This window comes from Pantherophis guttatus, chromosome 9 (assembly GCF_059756535.1).
Source record: "Pantherophis guttatus breed Tessera chromosome 9, ASM5975653v1, whole genome shotgun sequence".
Taxonomy (NCBI): Eukaryota; Metazoa; Chordata; class Lepidosauria; order Squamata; family Colubridae; genus Pantherophis; species Pantherophis guttatus.
The window spans coordinates 16,603,601-16,623,080 of NC_142071.1; the positions used below are offsets into that span (position 1 = coordinate 16,603,601).

General features: G+C 42.3%; 1 protein-coding gene across 3 annotated transcripts; it reads left to right on the forward strand.

The window, feature by feature from the left end:
• Positions 1 to 580: 580 nt before the first annotated feature.
• Positions 581 to 17,840, forward strand: ELMOD3 (ELMO domain containing 3). 3 transcript variants are annotated; one of them, XM_034436976.2, is made up of 11 exons: positions 581 to 722; positions 2,035 to 2,112; positions 3,431 to 3,500; positions 5,283 to 5,348; positions 6,298 to 6,389; positions 7,350 to 7,473; positions 8,768 to 8,890; positions 9,699 to 9,829; positions 10,135 to 10,211; positions 11,407 to 11,534; positions 16,551 to 17,840. In XM_034436976.2, the coding sequence occupies exons 1-11, from the start codon at positions 708 to 710 to the stop codon at positions 16,769 to 16,771; spliced, it is 1,125 nt and encodes a 374-aa protein (XP_034292867.1). In that variant the 5' UTR covers positions 581 to 707; the 3' UTR covers positions 16,772 to 17,840. The 3 variants fall into 3 exon arrangements, with proteins under 3 accessions (XP_034292867.1, XP_060549514.2, XP_034292868.1); XM_060693531.2 differs by lacking the exon at positions 16,551 to 17,840 and adding an exon at positions 15,016 to 15,182 and having other exon boundaries at positions 599 to 722; XM_034436977.3 differs by having other exon boundaries at positions 610 to 1,022.
• Positions 17,841 to 19,480: the final 1,640 nt, after the last annotated feature.

A 19,480-nucleotide genomic window follows, 5' to 3' on the forward strand; every position in this document is an offset into this window, starting at 1 on the left:
CTTTTTAGAATAGAGTGAATAGAAAGTTATCCAGTGGTCATCTATCACAGCCCGCTTCATTACATTATGCTTAGTAGGGCTTTCGCCTCCAACCCAAAGCAGTGTTCTTTTTTATACAAAGTCAGTTTATTGCCCCCACAATCCGGGTCCTCATTTTATCTACCTCGGAAGGATGGAAGGCTGAGTCAACCTTGAGCCTGGTGAGATTTGAACTTGCAGTAATTGCAGGCAGCTGGTGCTATTTAACAGCACTTTAGTCTGCTGCGCCACCAAGGCTCTTTTGGGACAACCATGACCTGGATGACTGAAAATCTCCATAGACATTAGCGAGTCCCTTTTCAACGCAATGCAGCGTAGCCCCGAAACTAAAACTCTCCTGCGGCTTATTAAAAGACGAGGTCTGGGCTCAGGAAACGGGAATCACTTCGATGCAAACCCGCTTAAACCTCATGCATGCTCCCCACGCTTTATTTCATCTTTTCTTTCCGAGTGGCGCCTTTGCCACCAAGCAAAGCGAACGCAGAGCACGGGGCAAGCCTCCCAGTCCCGAACTAAGCTCGGACTACGCTTCCCAGCATGCAAAGCGACGCGCCTGCGCTTTTTGTTCCTGTGGGCGTTACGAGCGGGGGAGGGAATGTTAGCAACAGAACCCAGATTGGAGGAAAAACGGCGGATTTAAAACCCGGGTTCGGTCCAGCTGTTCAGGAATGACACCTCCGTGGGTGCGTGACGAGGGGCAGAGGGGCAGTAGGGGGCTCTGGGGAGAACCGTGGGAAGAGCAACGGGGCTGGGAATGTGGGAACCTGTTGATACGTGTCTGCAGATGCGTGCAGGGGAGGAAGAGAGCCTGGGCAGCTGGCAGGTGTGGCGAAAAGATTTAGGGGTAACAGTTAGTGAGTTGGGGGTTGTTGAGAGAGGGCAGAAAGAAAGCCCCTCTGGGACAGGAGGTCGTGGGAATGGTGTTTTTATTGGGGGGCGGATTCTGTCGTGATCAGATGGCTTTGTAGAAGAAACTATAAAAGGTGAGTCTTTTTCAAAAGAAATAATTGTGGACCTAGGGAAGGAAGTGGGAGTGAGTTGCAGGGAGGGTTCAAATCTCAGATTGACTTTTCTTCACCTGGAAAGCTGCTTCCACCAGTGACCACCAGCATTCATTCATTCCTTGCACCTTTGCTTCCCCTGCTAATCCCTTCTGGCCTTTTGTAGTATAACAGCAAACATCCATTTGCCTCCAGACTGTAATTTAGATGCATCACAACTCAACGGACATTCTGGCAACCTGGACAGGTTCCCCAAGCCAATTATGGAGTTCCCTCTTAGGACCTTCCAACCAGAGCAATTGGAAGTTCTGTCGGTGGGCGTGGAAAGCTGCAGCTGCTCGATTTTTGCAAAACACTCCCCCCCCCCCAATGAGATAATGCATTTCCAAATTAGAATTTGGGATCCTGCTGTCTGTGGAGATTCTCAGTCATCCAGATCATCGATGTCTCAAAGGTGCTTTTTTTCTTCAAAAGGCAACTGGACTGTATTTTCTGGGACGAAGAAGAAGAAGAAAACATTTCGCTTCTCATCCAAGAAGCTTCATCAGTTCTAGGAGATGGAAGGATAGGTTTTGATAAGATAGTGGTGGGGATGGATGGAAGGATTCTGGTCATTAGCACTCTGAGCTGTTTGAGGCCCTCCGGGTCACCTGAATCAGGATGCAATTGTGGTCCGGCTTTTTTTGTCCCATACCATTGTGAAAAGGGCATGGAACCTGAGAGATTGGTGCGAGTGCTTGTTGGAAGGAATATGGAATATGCCATAATAATTGGAAAGAGATCTGGAACACATGCAGTTTTACATAGCAGTAATTCTGGAATCACACCTTCCGTGATAAGGGAAAAAAAGGGGTTGCTCAGTTTCAATTGATGCAGGCAGTTCTGTGCACTGTGTAGCTGAATTTCTTGTTCCTTTGCAGAAGGAAAAGTACCTTTGGGTTTTGAGAAATGATCGTGCTTTCCCTGGTGACTCTGATTTCATTGTTTCCATTAGGGGATGAACCAGTGCAGCATAAACAACTGCCAGCATGAAACACAAACAATTACCTATCCAGTTTACAAAGCTGTGCATGTGAGTATACTGGTCACTAAATTCGTCTTTCCTCGTGCAGTACTCCTGGCTACAATCATTGGGGTTATAGCTGACTGCAGGTGGAGGACATAAGTTTAAGAAACATTATTGGGAAATGCTCCCCCTAGCAGTGTCTAAACAGGCTTTACACTCCAATACGAGAACCAACTTGCGTTCAAGTTTCTCAGGATTTAACCACAGTTCACAGACGTGTACGTCTTTTCTTAAATCCAAATATTGTGCAAATGTGACACTGTTTCTCTTGCTCGAATGACAGTAAGAAATAGAATTGAGGGGTATTCCATAATCTTATTTCACTCATGCCAACCTCTAAAACATTAAAAAACTCAGATTAGGAATCAGTTACCAAATCTGAAACTGACTGTTTTGTTCAATGTAACATTGTGGAAAGAAAGGAAATACAGCTTTTTTTGTCTGCATGTTTCTTTAAAAGAGGAAATTGTTCCACTTCCTTTCTCCAGGGTACAGATATTAGCTGCTAGGGACTTGAGCCAAACCGCTCCTATTACTTCACCCATATCTCCAGTTTTTAATCCTCCCTGACGGAAACATAATTTCATCAAGTTTATATTTTTGTTTATTATAAATGACCTTTTAAGTATGTATAAGTATGTATCTTTACACACAGTTTGGGCTTCCCTATATACAATCCCCCCTGCTAAAATTTTGAGGCTCCATGTTTGATTCTATGCTAGCTGAGGAATTCTGGGAGTTGAAGTCCACCCAGCTTAAAACTTCCAAGGCTGAGAAACATTTAGTTTGGTGGGTGAAGTCAGAAAATCAGGTTAATTGAGTAAACTGTAGTTGTGTTAACCTTGTATTAAGCACATTGGGTGATTATAGTAACAAACAAGTTAATCTGAGGAACAGATTATGTGTTCTTTGTGACTTTTTAGTTCTTACTAAAAATGTGCATTGACAGAAAAGGTTGGGATGTTACGTGGTCTGAAGCAGTGACATGAAATCACTTTGTGAGATACTGGCTTCGGAAAGGCCTTGCAGATAAGTTATGAAAAGGTTGCCCCTGGGTTCTTCACAATTTAGAGGAGAAGGAGAGGCAGAGCCTGGGGATGGAGTCAAGAGAGGAATCAGCCTGGAGTCCTTACAGTTTAAATCCGATCCTTCTTGAATTCTATTAACTCTATTAGCACCAATTTCATGCTGAATGTTGGCTAGATTCTGGTATATAAGCGTGAACAATAAATCATCTTACTGGAATTTAATGTGTAGTCCTGATTCTTTGCGCCCGACAACATCCTGCTTTGCGCCTTAGAATCCTCATCACTCTCTGTTTCAGATTTCTGCATTGAAACAGAATGGACTGCTGCAGTCTCTATCAGCAACACCCAGTGATTTTAAGGAATCAGGTAAAGACCCAATTAATTTGATTTAATTTATTCAGTTTAGGCACTGCCCAACTCTAAACTAATTCTGTATAGTATAAATAAAAGCAAAAAAAAAAAAGCAAAGTAGAAAATTAATAAAGGGTGTAAAAAGAAAAAGAAGAAAGAAGAAGAAGAGAGGTTGAGTTTTGCTAAGAACATCCACACAACCAAATATATCCAACAAGAACCCCAACCATCCTAATACAAGGCCCAGGTTAAAGAGCCAGGTCTCAGTTGGGAGACTATTGACATTCAGCCCCATGAATATCAGGAGGAATTTTAGTTACTGCTCCTTGGATTCTGTTGCATTTTGGATGATGTGAAATACTGAAGAGCAGGGACTTGCAAAACATTTCACTTTCAAAAGGACTTGTTCCAACCTTACTGGAAATAAGGTGGTGAATTCTGCATGTAAATCGTGCTTCAAACATCTTTTCAAGCTTGAAGCTGTTTCGTACTCTACTTCTAAGGAACTGTGGCAGGATCATACGCCTTTGAAGTCCCTGAGATGACAGTATTAGATCTCCCAGAAATTTAAGTAGCTTCATCTGCTTCTCATTTATAACTGTGTCTAGAGGCAGATGCTCCTTTAAATTCTGCATTAAAGTCAGTAAAGGTTGAATTGCGATTGGCTGACAGGCAGTTATGGTTTTTATGGTGTTCTTAAAAATGACATTAATTATAAAGATTCTAACTGTTTTAGGGCATAAAAATCTGTACACTACTAAAACTCTCATTGTCATGACCTTTAGCTAGGCAAAACAGCACATCATAAGGTCATAGGTTGACTCAGCCTTCCATCCTTCTGAGGTGGGTAAAATAGGGCCCAGATTGTTGGGGGCAATATGTTGACTCTGTAAACCGCTTAGAGAGGGCTGTAAAAGCACTATGAAGTGGTATATAAGTCGAAGTGCTATTGCTATTGCTATCTCAAATGGTCTAAGTTGCAGAATGTGCCCTAAATCTGGGACCCATGGCTCCTGAGGGAATGAAATTTGGGGAAGCCATGGCTGCTTCATTGCTACTGCTTGTTGCTATGCTGCTGTTGCGGTCATAAGATCTTCATTTTCAACTTTCTCTGACAGTTTCCAAGCCACTCTTACAATCCCTCACTCCTCCTACCCAGCAGTAGCCATTTACCTTCCTGCAGGGAAAGGTTAGGGTTTTCATAGTATTATTTCCACCTGTCAGTTTCAGATGCTTTCTATTTTAGAATCCACCTTTACAGTTTCCCATTTAGAAGAATAAAATGGAGCTGCTGTATAGTGCCTGGAGCTGAATTGAATACTTTATTTGGCCAATTTGGTTAAACGTACAAGGAATTTGTCAATGGTACAAAAGCAGATAATAATATTGCAGCCGCACTCGATCGGGTAACAGACATTAAGCAGCACTGAGCAAATTGAATGTTCAGCAGAGTGATGGCATGAGGGAAAAACTGCCTTTGTTTTGGCATGGAAGGCCCTATATCGCCATCCCAGGGGGAGGAGTTGAAACAGTTTATCTGCAGATCCCTCCAGGATGTGAGGGGTCTCTAGCTATTTTCTTAACTTTCCATTGATGTCTATACCTGTATGTTTGGTTGCTGTACCAAACCAGACAGTTATAGAAGTACATGTAACAGACTCAGTAATTCCTTTGTATAGTCACACCTAGACTTTTTCTTTAAAAGAAATGGAATTCATGCCTCTTAAATGAGCTTCTTTGGAAGTGATTCTGGAGCATGTAGTTCTGATGTGTCATCTTGTTTTCCCCTTGCTACAGATATTTCGGAGGAGGTACTACGAGTCCGTGAAGAATGGGACAACATAGCAAGCATCCATCCAGGAGGTATGAAAAATAAGTACTGTATCATTTTATTCCATATTGGGATCTGTTCTGGGTTGAGTTTTAATTGTGCTAGCCACCATAATGCTACCATTATGGATGTCCTCACATAATACAAAGCCCACCAGTTTGTCTAACTAACTTATTTTATTCTGATGTTGCTCAGTCTGGGAAGGGATGTAAGGTGGAGTAGACAAAGGATACTCAGCAAGGAAACCATCCCTAAACAAGGCAATAAGGATAATAAGGATTTAAAAAATGTAAACAAAGTTATGTTTTAAAAATGATGGTATAAAAAGGATGTGTGTGTTTAGGTGAATATATAGAGACAATTAAGGTTTCCCACTCAATACTTTATGTGTATTTTGAATTATGCAGGTAGTCCTCAACTTACAATCATTTGTTTAGCCACCATTCAAAATTACAGTGGCATTGAAAAAATTGATTTACGACGGATCCTCACACTTACAACCTGTGGTCACATGATCAAAATGCAGGCGCTTGGCAACAAGCATGTATTTACAATGGTTGCAGCCTTATGGGGTCACATGATCCCCATTTGTGACCTTTCCTGCCAGGTTCTGACATGCACTGTCAAAGGGCACTGCATGTTGGAAGCCAGATTTGCTTAACGACCGTGTGATTCACTTAATAACTGCAGTGATTCACTTAACAACTGTGGAAAAAAAGCTCATAAAATTGGGCATCACTCACTGCTCAGCAATGGAAATTCTGATTCCAATTTTGTTTATAAGCTGAGGATTACTTGTCTGTATCATGAGCTCTTCCAATTTGGAGAGACCCGTTTGGAAAATTCAAATACTGTAGTTTTAACTTAGTGGCTAATCTTTTCTCCCCTCAATACGTTAAGATGCTTAGTTCTTCTACTGGAAGGAACAGGGACATCAAAATCAAATCCTCTTTCTTTCTTTCTTTCTTTCTTTGCTTGCAGGCATTGTGGAGAAACCTCTTGGCCCGATACCTTTGATCTCTTTCAATGAGGCACTGCAGTATTTCCAAACAGCAGACCTCTCTGACTGTAGGGTAGGTATGCACCATCTAGGATGGATGTAGCAGTCCGTCTCCTTAAATATTTTAGGGACCGAAGACAGTTGCTATGTGGTCCTTAGGGCAGCAGTGAATATGTCCATATGTCTTGAAGTAGTTTCATAGTGTGTGGATGGAGTAGTCTACCTCAGGCAGGACCCAAAGTGACATAATTTGTAGAAGTAGCTGCAAGTGTGAGACTAGGCCAAAGCCACCATACTTAAAAGTGCTGAAGACATGTAAGCAGAGTGGACAAAGCCAGGAAAAGTTCCCTCAGGGAACCAAGTCGTTAAGGGAACAAAAGAACAAAAGTTGGGCCTGAGAACATGGCAAGCCCCGCCCCAAGTCTCACCACAAAGGAGTTGGGCCTGCATGGGAAACCCTTCCCCACCAATTCTGGGGGATAAACAGAGGTCCTGAAGCCTGCCCAGCCTTTGGAGTCGTTTTTGGATCCCAGACTTGGCAGTTTCTGTCCCTCCAGCTAGTGCCTGGCAACCTAGTAGTGGACGTTGGGTAAGTGTTAATGAGAGTGTGTGTAAGAGCAAAAATATATCGATAAAAGTTTACTATTATTTTAAATGCGCTGGGTCTCTGTGTATTGTAAAGAACTGTTTGTGCCTCAGTGTTCAGTTGATTTGGGATTGAGTATGGCAATTTTCTAGGCCTGTGAGTGTGTGAATGAGTGACCATAAACTGAACTTGAGAACACGCTTGGGTAACATAAGGCCCTTTCAGAGTCTGTCTATCTCTGATAGTAACACCTCTCAAAAGAAGCCCTACTTGTTCAGGGACAGTAGCAGTTCTTATTTATGGTTATTTATTAAACTTTATGCCAGCCGTCTCCCTTATCAGTGTCCCTGCCACTTGAGAAGGATGCTGTGGCGTTGCTTTTCTCCCTGCAGGAATAGGTTTCTCAGCACCTGCCTTTCTTCTACCTTTAACTTTTTCTTCTTCCAGAAAAAGATTCGGCCAACCATCCAAAGAAGAGGCCTGGCTGCCATGGCCCATTTCCTTTTTGGTCCTCCTCGTCTTCATCAGCAGCTGCAGAACGAGAGAGACTTGGCTCTGGCCATTGCCCAGTGTGAGTATTGCTTCTGAAAATGAACGCAAGCATCTCCCCAATGGCTCTGCTTATTAATTAGCTAGCAACAGTTTCACAGCAACTTCCTTGCTGTCTCTCGTCAGGAGTTCAAGTTCAGGGGACACTGGAAAAGTTTGCCAAAACATTGCTGTCTGCTGTGGCTAACGCAGTGGTAGGGCCCTTGGGGTCCTTAAGTCTTGTCATCCCAATTTATTTCACTTTTCAGTACAGGTAGTCCTTGACTTACGACCACAACTGAGCCCAACATTTCTGTTGTTAAGGGCGACATTTATTAAGTGAGTTTTGCCCGATTTTATGACCTTTCTTGCCACAGTTGTTAAGTGAATCACTGCAGTTGGTAAATTAGTAACCCGGTTGTTAAATGAATCTGGCTTCCTCATTGACTTGGCTTGCCAGTAGGTCACAAAAGGGGATCACATGACCTTGGGACACAGCAACAGTCATAAGTATCTTGCCAAGCTTCTGAATTTTGATCACGTGATCATGGGGCTGCTGCAAAGGTCGTAACTGTGAAAAACAGTCAAAAGCCACCTTTTTCAGTGCTGTTGTAATTGTGAATGGTCACTAAATGAAGTGTTGTAAGTTGAGGACTGCCTTTATTGTATAGCTTTATGGATTTGTTTCATTGCATTCTATCTGTGTTAGAGGATTACTTTTAATGAAAAATAGAATAAAATTTTTAAATGAATAAAATCAATGGTTGCTTTGTCTATTTCTGCAAAGGCCGAGAAAGTGGTATTGATCTAATTTTATTACAGCTAACTCAGCATGGTCTGTTTTAACTGTCAGAAGGTCATCATAGAGTTTAGGCAGACTCTCTGTGCTCTCTGAGATCTTTAAGCAGAGAGGCTGGATGTCTTATTTGGGCCTTAGGAAGCACAAAGTAAATGGAGCCAATATTGAATGTAGCTCAGGGTTGAACTGTGGAGTCCTTGGTGCTCTCTCAGCTTGGTGGTTTTCTTGCAGAGGTTTCTTTACCCAACTAGGTAACATCACCAGTGGTCTGAAGATGTTACCTGGTTCGGTAATGAAATGCCTGCAAGAAAACAACTAAGCTCAGAGAGTATCAAGGACCCCATAGGATAGGGTAGGGTAGGGTAGGGTAGGATAGGATAGGATAGGATAGGATTCTTTATTGGTCAAGTGTGATTGGACACACAAGGAATTTGTCTCTGGTGCTTAGACTCTCAGTGTACATAGAAACAACAAACTGATAGGTTGACTGTCTTGTTCTCACTTACGTAGAGGACCTAATGGGCCTTTTCCTGTACAGGTGGTTTGGATAATAATGAAAAAGTGCACATGAGGATCTTGCAAACTGTTTACAAGAAACTAACTGGCTCCCGGTTTGATTGTGCCCGTTATGGAGCCCACTGGGAAGATCTTGGATTTCAAGGTATGCCGAGTGTAGAACAAGAGTCTTTGCATGAGCACATATATCCAGGGGGAGCCTTGTTTCACTGTCATTCATGGACTTTGGAACGAAGAATGCCCCTGTTGGCCATTTGAAGTTATTTGTGCTTTTTTCTTGTGCACCAACATCACAACATTGATTTCTTCCCCTTCAGCACATAGTTTTCAAGAGAGCCAGTGCAAGTGGTCACCAGAACATTTGTAGGAGTGTGAGGGAATGCAGATTTGCTGATTTCCTCTCTTACTCCTCCAAATGGCACTGTTTGAATTTCCCCACTGGGTAGGTAGGCAAGTTTTTCAACTTCCTTATTTCCTACCTACCAATCTACCTACCTGAACAAAAACCTGTAAGCTAAACACAACCCCCAAATCATCCCATAAATACATGCAAGCTGTCTTCTTACAGCACACTAACTCTTGACCTCTGATAGCTTTAGAACAGGGCTGTCAAACTCCCGGCCCTCAGGCCCGATGCGTCACGCGCTGGCCACATCCACTCCAGGTTTAGCGAAGGGGTAAAAAGTCCTGATAACGTCACGTGATGCCGACATGACAACGTGCATTTGACACCCCTGCTATAAAATAATTAATAGGCAATTTCTGCAGCTGGGTCTAGTTTTTGCAGCTGTATTTCATTACCAACTCATGAGGAAGAGCATGGAATTTTCATCATACACCTTTAATTCCAGCATTGCCTCAAGTGTCTGAGCAATTTACTGTCTGGAAGTTTACTTAATACATGCAAGACCATTTCTTGGTGTGACAGCCTCTGTGTATCTTCTACCCTTAAGGAATGGATCCCAGCACAGACCTACGTGGAGCAGGGCTGCTAGGATTGATGCAAACACTTTATTTTGTGATGGATTCCCGGATATTACCTGTAGCTCGAGAAATTTTTAAGCTGTCTCATCATGAGGTTCAGGTATGTTTCCTCATTTTTCTCTGCTCTGTGTTCAGATTTTCCTTTTAAAAAGCGGTTGTTATGTACATATTGAAAACAAAACCTTTCAGGCTGATCATTTAAAGCAATGTTTTTCAAACTTGGCAAGTTGAAACTGGATGGAATTCTGGGAATTGAAATCCACCCAGCTTAAACTTGCCAAATTCGATAAACACTGATTTGAAACATGCTAGCTGTTTTTTATCTTTAGTAAAGCCAAAGGAATTGAGTTTTGAGTCTGTTATAGGCAGGCACTTTTAAAAATGTAGCTTTTGTTTCTTTTCCAGAATTTTCCTTTCTGTGTGATGTCTATCAATATTACCCGTATTGTCATTCAAGTTTTAAGGGAAGAACGCCTTTCCAGGTGAGCTCATCATGGGTTTTGGGTGTCTGCAGAGGAGTTGATGGGACATATGTTGATGTCATCATGCCCGTGCTGTGACTTGACATTCCTGTGCATACATGTATGTAATCAAGAGTTTTTAACATCAGACATTATATCAGCACCATGCATGGCACTGTCATGGATCTCTCTGTGCCTTTGTGAGCTTTCAGTGCATTGATCCATCAGCTAAGTTGTTAAAATACAGGTAGTCCTCAAATTATGACCACAATTGAGCCTGAAATTTATGTTACTAAGTAAACATTTGTTAAATGAGTTTGCCCCATTTTTACAACCTTTCTTGGCACAGTTGTTAAGTGAATCATTGCATTTGTTAAGTTAGTAACATGGTTGTTAAGTGAAACTGGCTTCCCCATTGCCGTTGCCTGTGAGAAGGTCACAAAAGGGGATCACATGACCCCTTGGACACTGCAGCGGTCATAAATATGAACCAGTTGTCAAACATCTGAATTTTGATCATGTGACCATAGGGATGCTGCAACAGTCATAAGTGTGAAAAACAGTCATAAGTCACTTTTTTCAGCACTGTTGTAACTTTGAACCGTCATTAAGCGAACTGTTGTAAGTCAAGGACTATCTGTAAGCAGAATTTTCACTGGTGTAATTTCAAATTAGGAACAGGATATTAGTTTTGAAAGCCGTTTCCTTTTTCACATGTTGCTGTAAAGGTATAATGTTTAATGTGGATTTTTCCTCTGGCAATGGATGATGGCTTCTTTGTTTTAAGCTTTCCTGTCATTTTCAATGCCATCTTCAAATGAGTCTCTTTTCTAAGAGGTGGAGATTTATTTTAACTTATTTAATTTATTATCAGTAAAAAGATTCTTAAACCAGCTCACAGCCCAAAGGAAAGCAAAATGATCTCTTATCATTTGTTTAAAGTAGAAGTACATCCTTTAAGTCTTCCTGCACTTAAAAATAAGCCTGTGCCTATGTATTTTCCACATAGAGTGAAACAAATGTGAATTCTTATGTAGCCAAACAGCGCCATCTATGGGCAGTAGGCCTGAAGGGAAGTTCTAAAGGTTTGCTAAAGTATATTTCCGAAAAAGAGAGAAGAACCCAAACAGCTCAAGGAAGATTAAGCCTTTGGAGTATGTCCTACTGATAGGGCGGTGGTGGTGGATGTAAATATTTTGTAATGTGTCTTTTTCAGAGAATGCAATCGAAGGCAGCAGGTCATTGCAGTGCTCAACGATTTGTACGTGGCTGTATTTTTACGGCTTTTCAACATCTGGAAAACACAGCAAAAGACCATTTTTGATTCTGGTTTTGTTCTAAAAGGTGGGTTACTCTGGTTTTGTTCTGAACATCGACAGAATTAACATGATGTACTCTTTATATTAATGCATTCCTCCATGGAAAGCTTCAGCAATACGGTTTCCACTCCCACCGGACACAGGCTTTTCTTGCAATAGGCAGACAATCATAGATATGAAAATGACCCTCCAAGAATCCTAACACAAGGGTTGGGGTAAACAGTGGGTTTGTTTACTAATCGCAGTGTTCGCTTAACAACCGCTGCAAAAAGATGTCACGTGAATTGGAACAAATGAGAAGGATAAAGGGAAGCAATTTTTATTTCATTCCTAGATTCTACTCCAGACACTCCATTGGACAATACTGTCAAAACTAAGATTGACAGGAGGCACCACAGCATCTTCCAAACCAGAAGTGGAAAACAAAAGAAGTGCCTTATCTTAATATATATAACCTTTCTCCACATTTTTCTGAACTAAGCCCAGTTGTTGTAATTAAGCCCTTTCTTCATTGTTATCATAGAATCATAGGGTTGAAGACTTTGTAGGTCTTCTAGATAAACCCCCACACCTAGGACAGCGATCTTGAGACCATGATTTTTCTCTCTGGACGGTGGATAAATGATTGTGGGGAGGGGACTTTATCGACCTTCTGTCATGGACTGATCATTCCCTCCTTAGGCTTGACTTTCCCACTGCCATCCCCCGTTGCAGGGGTGCGGAACCGGTAAGATGGTTCCGCCCCAGGCGCCTGATGGAACCCAAAAGGTTCCTGATGGAGCTTGGGTCATTTCCCGCCTCCTTAGCTCACGATTCATCCGAGGCCCTTGTCGCAGCCTGGGAACAGGCTGCGGTGGGGGCCCTGGATCGAATTGCGCCTTTGCGGCCTCTGATCCGACGCAGATCCTGGGCAGCTCCTTGGTTCACTGCGGAGCTCAGGGAAATGAAGCGTCGGAAAAGACGCCTGGAGGGAGGTTGGAGATCCTCCCGATCCGAGTCCGACTGAACACAACTAAGAACCCATATTAGGTCTTATCTTGTGGTGATGGAAGTGGCGAAACGTAACTATTTCCCCACTCTCATTGCATCTTCAGAAAACCTCCCAGCAGCCCTGTTTAGAGTGACCCGCTTCCTCCTTAATCAGGGAGCGAGGGAGGACCCCTTGCAGGGCCATGCTGAGGATTTTGCACAGTTTCTGCAAGACAAAATCACTCAGATTCGGACCGGGTTGGACTCTGACTGGACAGAGTCCATTGAGGTGACGGGCTAGTCTTGGTGGAAACATTTGGGTTGAGTTTGAGCCTGTTTTGCTGGATGACGTGGACAGGATTATGGGTAGGCTGGGGTCCTCCACGTGTTTTTATTTATTTTATTTTATTTTATTTTGAATTTGTATACCACCCTTCTCCCTGAGGACTCAGGGCGGTGAACAGCCAAGTAAAAACATCAAGTACAAATATTAAAATACAGTTAAAATATACATATATAAATTTGGCCCCATTAATTAAAAACAATAAACAAAACACTTAAAAACACTTTAAAAATTAGGCCAGCCCGGTTTGCTGGAAAAGGAAGGTTTTAAGGGCACGGCGGAAGGCACTGAGGTCTTGGATTCTCCTTATCTCTGGAGGCAATTGATTCCAGAGGGTAGGTGCCCCCACAGAGAAGGCCCTCCCCCTGGGGGTCACCAGCCTGCACTGTTTGGCTGATGGCACCCCGAGGAGGCCCTCTCTGTGGGAGCGCACGGGTCGATGGGAGGTCATCGGTGGCAGCAGGCGGTCTCGAAGATAGCTAGGCCCTATGCCATGGAGCGCTTTAAAGGTGATAACCAACAATAAGGGTCCAATAACAATCGGGGGAGAAACTCTTGCTCCCTCTTATAGGGTCCGCAACTTGGATGTCCTCCTGGATTCTCGGCTGTCCTTAGAGGACCATCTGACGGCCGTAACCAGGAGGGCCTTCGCACAGGTGCGCCTTGTGCGCCGGTTGCGCCCTTTTCTAGACCGGGATGCCCTCGCCATGGTCACTCATGCCCTCATTACCTCTAGGTTGGACTACTGTAACACTCTCTACATGGGGCTGCCCTTGGGATGCGTCCGGAGGCTCCAGCTAGTCCAAAACGCAGCTGTGCGGGTAGTTACGGGGGTGTCTAGATACTCCCGTGTAACACCTCTCCTGCATGAGCTGCACTGGCTGCCGGTGGCGCTCCGGATACATTTCAAGGTGCTGGTGCTCACCTATAAAGCCCTTCATGGCTTAGGCCCAGGATACTTGCAGGACCATCTCCAGCCGCTCTCCCACCGTCCTGTGCGCTCTCACAGAGTTGGCCTCCTCAGGGTGCTGTCGGCCAAACAATGTCGGCTGACGGCTTCCAGGAGGAGGGCGTTCTCTGTGGGAGCCCCGACCCTCTGGAATGGATTGCCCACCGAGCTCAGGATAGCCCCCGACCTTCTTTCCTCCCGTCACAAGCTGAAGACGTGGCTCTTTCGTCAACTCAACTGATCCATTTGGGGATACACTGCCATAATTTTAAACTGTTTTTAATAGGGTTGTTGATTTTAATTATTTCATTGTGATTTGTATTGGAATTTGTCGTTTTGTAAGCTACCTTGAGACCCTAGGGAGAAAGGCGGCATATAAATCACAATAAATAAATAAATAAATAAATCCTGGACCAGTGGTTGTCCAACCTTTGCTTGAAAACAATAATCTCAGACTCAGAAATTCATAGCGCTTGGCCTTGTGGCTAATAATCTCATATATCAGAAGGATGCTAAATTGGAAAGAGCTATACAGCAGTAGCTTTTCTTACAAACCAGAAGTTTGTACACACAGTCCTCAACTTAACAACTATTTTGCTTAGTGACTGAAGTTACAACAACACTGAAAAAAGTGACTTATGACTGTTTTTCATACTTATGACTGTTGCAGCATCCTGGAGTTACATGATCACCATTTGTAACCTTCCCAGCTGGTTTCTGACAAGCAAAGTCACTGGGGGAAGCTAGATTTGCTTAACAACTGCATTGTTCACTTAACAACTGCAACGATTTGCTTAACAGCTGGCAAAAAATGGGGTGCAACTCTCTTAACAACCGGAATGGAAATTTTGGGCTCCATTGTGCTCATAAGTCATGAGTACCATGTGTACTCATTCTATGCTGGATGTTGAGATTTTTTAAAGCATACTCATATTGCCAGTGGTGGGATTCTGTCGGTTCTAGGGGGTTTGGCCGAACCCTTTGTTAAATTGCTGGCTCGCCTTGCCCCGCCCCTCCACACCACTATTTATTGCCAATAAATAGTGGTGGGCAAGGGGCAGGCGAGCCAGCAATTTAACAAAGGGTTCAGTGTTTTTTTGTAATTTTATTGGCCCGCGGAGCTTCAGCATAGGCTAATTAGCCCTTGCTTAGATCGGCTCCCGACTCTCAGCTGATTTGCTCTCAGCTGTTTTGCTCAGGGCTCTGCTGCTTGCTTGCAAAGAGTGCTGATTTTTTCCCCCCTAGCTATGCTGAAAAACGAAACAGAAAGTGAAGCAGGCTGTTGGCTTTGCTGTTGTTGCAACGTTGGAGAATTAGGCAGGCAGATTTCTTTTCTTTTTCCTCACCAAAAAAGGTAGGTGCAAACAATGGGAAATTTAGGGCAAAAGAGGAGAGTTCAAGATTTTAAAACACAAAAGAAAAAAAGCTCTATTTAACTAGGGAATTGTAATAATTGAGATACTATTAATTGTATATTGTGTTGAAAGCAGAAATGGTTAAGTTGTGGTTTGGAGGAATATATGGGGGAAATTATTTGGCCTTATAAATTATATTTATTATTGGTAAATATAATTAATTGATTTGTAAGAAATTGGATTGCATGGAAATAATTGGAATATTCATGTTCATATTGATTAATATACAAAAAAGGTAGTTATATAACTAATTGAGTTATATTAAAATGTTGAATTTATATTAAACAACTGTAATATTACATAATTAACCAATGTGAGGATGGATATAAAAATAGATGACAATGGGAAGGGGTATAATATAGAATAGAAGGGAAAAATTGAATTTAATTAAGATTAGAGATGAAGATGAAGGGTAATATTGGTTTTTTACAAAAATAGAGGAGGAATAAATATGGCAAAAAGGAAATATAGAAATTGTAAATTTAATTGAAATAACTAAACACTGTTTAAATTTGTGAACCGGCCAAATACTCTGTTCAAAGAAAATACATTGTATGTTTGTATGTGTGTTTTTAATTATTGTTATTTATTCATATTTGTTCTCTTTTATTCTTTAAAGTTTAACAATTCATTCTTTATCTTAATATATTTAATATTTGTTTGGGGTTGGCTTTCTTCCCTTTCATCTTTTTTATTGTACAGCAATCTTTCTCCTCAAACCTACCACCTCTCTCTTTTCTTTCCTTCTTACTTTCTCTTCCTCCCCCTCTTCTTCTCCTCCCTACTTCCTCTTCCTTTCTCCTTCTCCTCCTCTCTTCCTCCCTCTCTTACCCTCACTCCTACTCTAATTTCCCTTCCCTTCCTTCATCCCTCTCTATTGCTGTATCCTTTTATGCATATGGACTACTCAGAGGGCTGAAAAAATTATTTCTGACTGGTCCTCGCACTTTTGACCAGTCCTCGAACTTACGACTGTCCTCACATTTTACGTTTTTACCCTATCTTGTCACCATGGTGAAGAGAAGCAGTTGTGAAATGAGTGACACGGTTGTTGTGCACGGGCATAAATGTGAGGATGGTCATAAGTGTGAGGACCGGTCAAAAGTGTGAGGACCAGTCAGAAATGACTTTTTTCAGCCCTCTGTAGTCCCTATGCAGATAGCCACGCCCACAGGTCACATGACCAGCTAGCCACGCCCACCCGGTCACATGACCAGCTAGCTACGCCCACCCGGTCACATGACCACCAAGTCACACCCCCAACTAAGCCACGCCCACAGAACCGGTTGTTAAAAAAATTGAATCCCACCACTGCATATTGCATATAATTTTCCTGGTTTTTCTTTTTCTTTCTGCTATGTCTAGAATTGGAAGCCTTTGCCAAAAAAAACCCAAAGCAGCTGCTAAGACACATGGAGACATTCATGAACGGAAGCTCTGCAGCAGGAGGGGATGATAGTTTTCAGGCTCCTGCTTTCAGCTTGGATGTTCTCGGTCCCAACTTAAGCTCTGGTATCGTTGACAGTGAGGAGTTGAATTTTGCTAGCATTGATGACCTGGCGGCTGAGAGAGCACAAGACAGCTGATCTGGATCCAGAACTGTGTGAAAATCCTGGTATGGGATCAATCAGCGAAGATGGTTGCTTTACAGCCTATAGGAAGGCTCAGAGGAGGGCTGACACTCTTGAAACGCTACTAAAATAGAGATACAGGACTTTGGTTGCAGGGCAGAGCAGCTGTCACAAGATACAATGAGAGCTCTCGGGGTGGAGCCTGGGAATAAGAGCAGCCAGCTTCATCCAAGCATTCGTTGAAGCAATCCAGCCAGGATCTGATTCTCCCAGTTAGTCGTATTAAAACTAATTTGTAGCAGGGAGTGTAAATCTGATATATGAAACAGCATTACACTCCCCTCCACCCCGCCATGTTCTTCCAATGTTCCAGCTAAGAAATATTAATGCGTTACGGATTGTGAAATCTGACCTCATGTCATTTTTTTTAAAAAAAATTGAGTTGCAGTACTTCCAGGTTTAGGGTCCCCCCCCCACTTCAGTTATGCTTTTATCTTGACATATAAGAACCGAGTCTTCTATCAGTTGGGAGGCATTTATTTCCAGATGGTTTATTCCTGACACTTTATCAATCCACAGGACGTGCGTTTTGCTTGAAACAAGATAAACAAACACATGCTACTAGGTTGTACTGAAATTGAGACACCCGCATTGAAAGCTGTTGAAAATAATAAAGAGACCACCAGCCATGACACCGTAGCTGTTTTCCTTTTATGAATGATTATCTAGCACTTTACATCAATGAGGCAAATCAGGTTTTTTTAAGCCTCCGGCTGTGTGTTAAAACCAAGGTTATTTTATTCCCATTCTTCTACTTCTCTGGGTTTTGGGGTGGCCTCAGGGTTTGAAAATCGGCAAGAGGGATAGATTTACTGCATGTGAAGTTTTCAAACGTGTCTCATAAAGCGACAAAAGTTACTGCACAATAAGTCTTTAAATAGTCATTTCTCTAGTTCCAGGAGACTCATTTCAGCTATGCAGAATTCACACGGATGTCTTGTTCAGTGTACCAACCGTGATGTAAAATTCGAGCTTTATGGACAGTGTTTTTTCCCCCTCCCATTAAACTTATTATTGTCTTCAATCCCAGGCTGCGTGTCTGTTCTGTTAATCTCAAATTAGCTGCTAAAATTAATACTTTTGAATTGAAGTATCTCCAGGCTACAAAAAAAAAATAAAAAAAAAATGTTGAGACTCTGGAAAGAGTGCAGAGAAGAGCAGCGACTATGATAAGAGGTCCTGGAGACTAAACTATATGATGAACAGTTAAAGGAACAAGGTATGTCTTCCATAACAAAGAGAAGGATTAAGGGTGACATGATAACTGTCTTCTGGTACTTGAGGGGCTGTCACAGAGATGAGGGAGTTGACTTATTCTCCAAAGCACTGGAGGGCAGGACAAGAAGCAACTTGAAACTAAGGAGACATTTCCTGACAGAACAATTGATCACTGGAACAGCTTGACACCTGGAGTTGTGGGAGCTCCATCTCTGGAGGTTTTAAAGAAAAGATTGGAGATTCATTTGTCTGGGATAGCAATAGCAATAGCACTTAAACGTTTACACCGCTTTACAGTGCTTTATAGTCCTCTCTAAGCAGTTTACAGAGTCAGCCTATTGCCCCCAACAATCTGGGTCCTCATTTTACCCACCTGAGGCTGAGTCAACCTTAGGGATGATATAAGGACTCCTGCTTTGGGTAGGGTGTTGGACCAGAAGGCCTCCAAGGTCCCTTCCAGCGATGTCTGTCTGTCTTATTTATTTTATTTTATTATTTTATTTTATTTGCTCCCCATCTGTAACCCAAGGTGACTATGGTTCTAATTTGTTTTTAACATAAAGATAGGTGCATTAGACAGTAGGTAAATCACAGTGCAAATACTACAGAATATGACTGAATTGTTATCCAATGCTTTGATTAAAGAATAGGGATGCTATAAGTAAAATGAGCTGCTATCCCCAGTGGAGCCCCATTGAATTCAAAGGTGCATCCTTTTGATCAATTATACTTATGAATACAGGTAATCCTCAACTTACAACAGTTCATTTAGTGATTGGAGTTACAACAGCCCTGAAAAAAGTGACTTATGACCATTTTTCACACTTAACGACCGTTGGAGCATCCCCATGCTCATGTGATTTTCATTCAGATGCTTGACAACTGACTCACATTTATGATGGTTCCAGAATCATGTGCCCCAGAGTTTGCGACCTGAAAAGCAAAATCTGGGGAAACCAGATTCACTTAACAACCATGTTATTAATTTAACAACTGCGGTGATTCACTTAACAAATGTGGCAAAGAAAGTCATAAAATGGGTCAAAACTGACTTAATTTCTCACTTAATAACATAAATTTTGGGCACAATTGTTGTAAGTTGAGGACTACCTGTATTTACTTGGGAGAAATACAGCAAAACCCATCTATGTATAATATGAGCAAGATTGTGATAGAAATCTCAGTACAGTACTGCCTGCCATTCTGGTTTACCTTCGAGTAAACAATTTAGCATTTCCAGAGGCCTTACATAGCCTTGAGGCAATAAATGGAGGCTTTCTTTTTTACTTTTAAGGCTGATAGTTGTGTTCACAGGAAGACTCTGTAACCCTTTGGGTCACTGTTCATGATGACTGATACATACCTCCAAAGCTTCAGATCACCACGTCATAATAAAGCAAAGTCAGTTTGGGCATCCATTCCTGACAGCCGGGATGAAAGTGGGAT